This window comes from Xiphophorus hellerii, chromosome 19, assembly GCF_003331165.1.
Source record: "Xiphophorus hellerii strain 12219 chromosome 19, Xiphophorus_hellerii-4.1, whole genome shotgun sequence".
NCBI classification, from domain to species: domain Eukaryota; kingdom Metazoa; phylum Chordata; class Actinopteri; order Cyprinodontiformes; family Poeciliidae; genus Xiphophorus; species Xiphophorus hellerii.
In genome coordinates, this window is record NC_045690.1 from 24,479,196 (window position 1) to 24,485,794 (window position 6,599).

The window sequence follows — 6,599 nt, forward strand, 5'->3', positions numbered from 1 at the left end:
ATCTCACTGCTTCATTCTAAAAGAGTTGATGTGGTTAGACTTTGAATACATTTTTGTTTTTTTGCCTACATTAAGATAAACTCCATTAGGTCTTTTTCAAAGTCAGACCATCTCGTATTCGATCGTCATTGAAAGAGGAGTTTACCCCAGAGGGACATTTCATTAACTCGTCACCGTGCCAACAGTAGGACGTGTGAAGGAGGTCCCTGCTTACGCACACTGTATCCATATTCATACTCTGCCGGCATATGAATATGGACACAGTGTGCTGGTTCCTCTTTGTTTATGGGGGAGTGACTACCCAAACAAGTTTTAACTGTAATGATTTAACTAAACTTACAATTAGGGAAGAAGGACAAACCTTTACATTTTGGAGCTCAGTTTTGCTGCCATTATCCAGCAAAACACAAACTCTCCAAATCCTGTTTTCATCGACGGGATATAAGAGTGACTGAAGGAGTCATTCCTGTCCAGATTGTCGTACTTTTACAGTGAACATTGTTCCATTTCTCTCCAATGCCAATAATTTAAAAAAAATATATATATTTAATTAATAATTGCCTGGGGTATAAATGTCACATATAAAATAGAAGATCATTTCTGTTCAGTTTTCAAAATGGGAAAGAGAAGAGAACACGCAGTCCAAGTCTGACAGATGTGTGTTGGTCTTCTTCAGATGTTCTTAACAGCTGCTATCCAAAGAGTGGGGTCACAGAGTATCCATAGCAACAATTTATGTTAGAAAATAACTGAAGGTGTTTTACATGTAGCAAACACTAACATCTCTTTCCATATTTGCAAACGAAACACAGTTAATAACAGCTACTGTATTACCTTTCAAAATAAATGTGTATCTGAGCCGTGGCTCTCTGGAGCTCCCCCTGCAAAAGCACAAAATCTTACCAAGTATTTTTGGTCTAGTTTCAAGTGCAAATATCTTAGGTTTGTCTCATTTCAAGTACACTAATTTATATGTAACTTTTCAGCAACAAGCAACTTGTTTTAAGTCAATAATTCCTTAAAATTGATGAAAACGGAATAGTTCCACTGGCAGATTATTTCACTTACAATAAGACATTTTTCCATATAAGTGAAATAATCTGCCAGTGGAATTATTACCTTTTCACCAATATTAAGGAATTATTGATTTAAAACAATCTCCTAAATCTTACTGAAAAATTACTTTAATGTTACTTTTGTCTTATTTCTAGCATCTAAAGATATTTGCACTAAAAACACTTGGGAAGATTTGGTGATTTTGCAGTGTAATGCAGCCTCTTGGCTACTTCACTGATCACCTGCTTTAACCCTTTCATCTCTCTGTCTCTGACTGATGAGTTCCTCGGCTTCCATTTTGTTTGTTTGACATAAAACTACTGAAGTTAGTAGTTATATTTCGGATAGTTCCAGGGATATGAATATATTGTTTCAAGGCGTCTCTTCTAACATTTTAATTAAAACGCCACAAAGCAAATTATTAACAAGTTATTTGATTGCAAACAAAAGTCTACAGTGGAAACTAAATTACTAGGTCAACATGGTGCAGTTAATGATTCACAGCATGAGGCCGTGTGCTGTGTCTACACTGTGTTCAGCATGTTTACATAATCTGTGTCTGCTGTAACCATTTTCATGTTGTAAAAGACATTTAGAGTAAGTTTCAGTTTCTGCGAAGTCGTCCGGGTGAAGACATGGCTCCCACTCTGGTGAGTCCCACCAAGTTCTACTAACAAGTATTCTGCCTCATTGTTTACCGTCCTTTCTGATCCATTTCTAAAAGCTTTTAGCTGAAGTGAAAATGAAAAGCTATAAACAACTTTGCTGCCTACTTTCTTACATAAAACTCATTTAATCCTTGGCCGTTCATGTTTCGCTGGACAGCCAAACATTAGATAACTATTTACTTTTTATCCGTTCCCCCATTTTCTTATATCAATCAATCAATCAATCAATCTTTATTTCAGACACAAAAGAGGTCCATAGTAAAACAAAAAGAAAAGAAGAAAAAAAAAAAAAAAAAAACAAAAAGGAATATGACAGTGATATGATACCTTTGTCGCTTATGGGGTAAGCAGGGGTGCTGGTGCCTTTCTCCTTGGACAGGTCGCCAGTCTGTCGCAGGACAACACAGAAACAGACAGGACAAACAACCATGCACACACACACACACACACACACACACACCCCCGCACACGCACCCACACACACACACACACCTAGGGAGAATTTAGAGAAACCAATTAACCTGACAGTCCTGTTTTTGAACTGTGGGAGGAAGCCGGAGAACCTGGAGTACCTTATCTGCACCACTGTGCAGCCTAATATATGTTTTATGTCTGTGTTTAACTCTTCACTTTTCCCCCTAAAACTATTTTCTTTTTTTCTCAATCTGTTAAAGTTTGACATAGATGCGAAGCCGGGGGACCTGATAGAAATCTTGGGCGGGGTGTATCACCACTGGGCTGTTTTCATCGGAGGAGATGAAGTCGTACATTTAATTCCTTCAAGTAAGTGAAGGTTTTGTGTAAAAGTATCGCAACATCCTAACTTACTCGCATCATTTAAGAGATTTTGTAGGGATAAAATCTTTAACTTTAATTGTCTCTCTCTGTATTTTGTCAGTTATTTCCTACGTTTTCTGGTAGGAGTTTTATCTGTAAACCAGTTTATGTCTGAATTAAAGAGCTGCTATGTGGAGTTCCTCAGGGCTCCGTGCTGAGACTTATTTTGTGTTTAGAATAAATCACTTATTCTAAACACATAAAGTATCACTATATTCAGTGGTTTAGTGATATTGTATATCATATATTTGCTAATGATATTCAGCTTTGCTCCTCATTTGAGCCTCTTGAGGTTCATAAACTGTCTATTAGAAAAGTTGCTGTTAATTTTTATTAATCTTTTTTTTATTATTATTTAAAACAAAAGTTCTGTGACTGATAATAATTTGAGGCTGATGCATTAAAAGATGATTTTCTTACTTGTTACACCCAAACCAAAGTAAAACTTCACAAGATGCTCAACATTCACTCTTATTTTATTTTACTTTTTAAAATTATTTCCTTCAATCTCCTGACATGACCTTATTCTGATAACATTGTTTATTTATATCCAGCAACTAGCAGGGCATTAAATGCCACTTGTTATTATTATTACTTTACTCTAGCAATATTTCAACTTTATCCTCATTTTATTGCGAGTTTATTCTCATATTATTACAAATTATTTACTTTGTTATTTAAACTTTATTGTTCTTGTAATATTATGACTTTATTCTCGAAATGGAAGAATTCACTAAGTCGTACCTTCCGGTTTTGCTGTGTATTTTGTTGGGTCGATTCCTTCTTGGGAACGATTTTGCGACATCCGTCTGTGGAAATAGGTTACATAAATAAGACTTTACAAATTTATGTCCCATAAAGCGCACAGAGGAGGAGATCTGCTCGAGGTGCTCGCCTTCCTGGAGAGCAGCGACGCTACGGTGAGGCGTCAGAGGATCTGGGAAGTGGTCGGGTCCAACCGCTTCCGAGTCAACAACCTCCTGGACGACGAGTACCAGCCTCTTGACCCCAGCACCATCGTCGGCAACGCTGTGAAGACGGTGGGTCAGGAGCGTCCGTACAACGTCGCCACTCATAACAGCGAACACTTCGTCACCGAGCTTCGATACGGCAAACCGGAATCACGACAGGTGAGCAAATGTTTATGGAATCTCCTCAATAAAGCTTTGATATCTGCTTTAGAACAAGCTGGAGGCAAAACTGTTTGGTGATGATTCAGTGACTCAATCTGAGGTTTATGTGCATTTTCTTAGTATTTGGTTAAACTGCCTGTTGACTGTGTGTTCTATGTATTTTTGTGTTTTTATGCTGTAAAGCCCTTTGAAAGGCCTTGTTGCTGAAAGGTGCTATTCAAAAAAAATTCGATTTGCCTTTTGAACATTAGAGAGGCACAGATCCAATATTAATACCGGTATTGCTTCCAGTATAGAAATTTTTTTAGATCGGGTATCACGACAATGTTCCCGATCCATAATGGCAGATCTATTCAGTCTAGTTCTATGCTTTTTGCTCTGATCGACATCATGCTTTATTTATTAATTTTACATTAGATTTATTCCTAATTGAACTTTCTGAACCATTTGAAGAAGGTTTGTTACAGTTTATGTTTGCATGTTTCACCAACATAGTCAACCTGTTGTTTTAGTCAGTTTCACTTTCTTTAGTATTTATTTTCCATTGGCTGTTCTACTCCTAATTGCACTGACTGAACAAATTAAAGTCGTTTTTAAATGTTTGACCACGCTAGTGAAGCTGTTGTTGTATTTAAGTGTGCTGTTCTGGTGCAGAGTTGGTAAATAAATAGTCAGTAATTCAGTATGTTTAAATCTGTGCTTTAAAAAAAAAGAACCATTTTAAGTATGGGATCAGAATCAGCCAATACTAAACCTCAGATACTGGTTGGAGGTGAAAAAAGTGGATCGGCGCATCTCTGTTAAACATTTTCAGTATCCTTGGTTCTCAATAGTTTGCCTCAGTTTTGCCTCCAGACAGAACAAGTTTTAAAAAGTCAGGTCTGCAGATCCGAGATCAGGGCCTGTCATGGCAACTCCAAACTTTGTTGCCATTAAGTCACATTGCAACTAGTTTGGTTGTATATTTTGGGAGATTAACCAGTTCAAAGACAAATTTGAGATTCAAGATTTCCACATAATGTTCTCTACCCATGATGCCATCTGGTGCTTTTTAAAAGCACCAGAAACCCAACAATTTTCTAAGTCGAAGGCAACTGACCTCCCCTTGTTTCAGAGCTTTCTGCGGCTCTGATGTGAAGGAACTGGCTTTTAAACTGCATTCAGAACTCGTAACTCTTTTGAAGTTTAAGTGTCTGATTAAACCCTCGCTATGTTTCAGTAACATAACGTTTGGCTCGTCATTTGCAGGTTCAAACCGCGGCTGTGATCGGAGGCGTTGCCGCCGCCGGCGTGGCGGTTGCAGTCGTGGGAGCCGCTTTGTTTTCTGCCTTCCGCAAAAATAAAGACAAAGAATGATTACGACTGAAAGTGTTCAAAAGCCTTCCATGTGCCAAAAACTGTATGAAAGCATGAAGAAAGGTTCATTTTCGCAGTTTAGGTTGTTTTTTTCTTCCTATATTTGCAAATATTAAATGCATTTTCTCGAATGGAAATGGAAATGCGTTATTTTGTATGAATTTATGATGTTTCATTAAAAATAAAAGGTAATTCTGTAGCTTACAACTGAATTAGTGATGTTGATTTGTTTGTTGTGATAAATACATATGACTGATTAAAATTAGACCACAGAAATGATTCGTTATTGCATGTTTACGTTTGTATTGAATCCTGGGGAATTGGCTCCCAAATCTCAGATTCCAGGTATTTTAAGTCATTTTTTGCTGGCAAAAACTATGAAGTAATGATCTTTGGGTGTTCCAGTTTTCAGTTTCATTTATGTTTCTCACGTTCTTATCGTTTACACTCATTGGTCAATCATTGGAGTTAATATTTTCCTAATTTCTGTTCTTTGTGCTTATTGGCTTTATTGGCGCAAAAGCAAAATACAATATAGCACCAAAAAGAAAGTTGATAATTCAGGCTAACATAAGACACAGAGGTACATTTAGATTCTTTTTTTTTTCTCCCAGTAATTTATATGTGAACTTAATTTACACTTTGAAAAGCCGACCAGCTCCGTCCAACAACGACATTAAATTGAGGTGATTGTTGACATTGTTACTAGCAAAAAAAAAAAGAAGCTATTTTATCACAGTTAACATAAACTCTCCGCATCGTTTTAAACAAACTTTTAAATTCTTATTTTAATAATTCTTATTTTGCTAACTATTGTCTGTCACGACGTTTGAATCGAAGTGATGCTGATGTCATTTTGATTTGATTCCCCTCAAAATCGCCAACAAATATTTTTCTTGGAATCACCTGACACCAAAAGTCCCGAGTGAACAACAGGTCACGAGGTCATGCACACACTTCAAAGGTCATCATGACATGACCTCCCCGACAACAAACACAGCGGCGGGTCAGCGTGTAATCGGTTTGGCTGCGAGTTACCGTCGTTAAACTAAAACCTTTTTTAAAATGCAGAGTTCGCAACATTGCGCTTGTGATCAAGAATAACTGACGACGAAAAAAAATATTCCCAGTTGGCAATATGTGATACTTATTTCAATTGAGAAACACAGGATTATTAGTGGAATTATTGAATAGTTTTGATCAAATCTGATTAAAAGAACAGGTTTACAGTGCATAGAGGCCTCCGGGCTCACCAAGCACAAACTCAGAAGCAACTTCTATGTTCAATAAAAGTGAGGATACACAACCTGATGACTGACTGGATACAAAATGATCAAGTAACTGCTTTATTGTTTTTAATCAAAGTAGCGGAGAAACCTGAAGCATTTTATTCGGCAGGTTTGTATTCCCACCTCCTCGGCCTGTTCCACGGCTGCTGCTGCTGCTGCTCAAGTCAATCATTTGACAAAAACCTTTACTTCACCCCGCCGCGAAACACAATTTGTCCCCCTGTTGGAGTCGATCACGGCGGCGGTGAGGGATGTTTTTA

The 6,599-nt window shown here is 37.4% G+C and overlaps 1 protein-coding gene across 1 annotated transcript; it reads left to right on the forward strand.

The window, feature by feature from the left end:
- Window positions 1–1,334: 1,334 nt before the first annotated feature.
- Window positions 1,335–5,317, forward strand: LOC116709479 (phospholipase A and acyltransferase 4-like). The gene is made up of 4 exons (XM_032548021.1): window positions 1,335–1,706; window positions 2,399–2,507; window positions 3,423–3,691; window positions 4,943–5,317. The coding sequence occupies exons 1-4, from the start codon at window positions 1,692–1,694 to the stop codon at window positions 5,048–5,050; spliced, it is 501 nt and encodes a 166-aa protein (XP_032403912.1). The 5' UTR covers window positions 1,335–1,691; the 3' UTR covers window positions 5,051–5,317.
- Window positions 5,318–6,599: the final 1,282 nt, after the last annotated feature.

Excerpts from the sequence above, each read along its gene's own strand:
- LOC116709479 (XM_032548021.1), top strand. Across the intron at positions 2,508-3,422 it reads CGTACATTTAATTCCTTCAA|CGCACAGAGGAGGAGATCTG; the intron begins GTAAGTGAAGGT and ends TGTCCCATAAAG. Across the intron at positions 3,692-4,942 it reads GCAAACCGGAATCACGACAG|GTTCAAACCGCGGCTGTGAT; the intron begins GTGAGCAAATGT and ends CGTCATTTGCAG.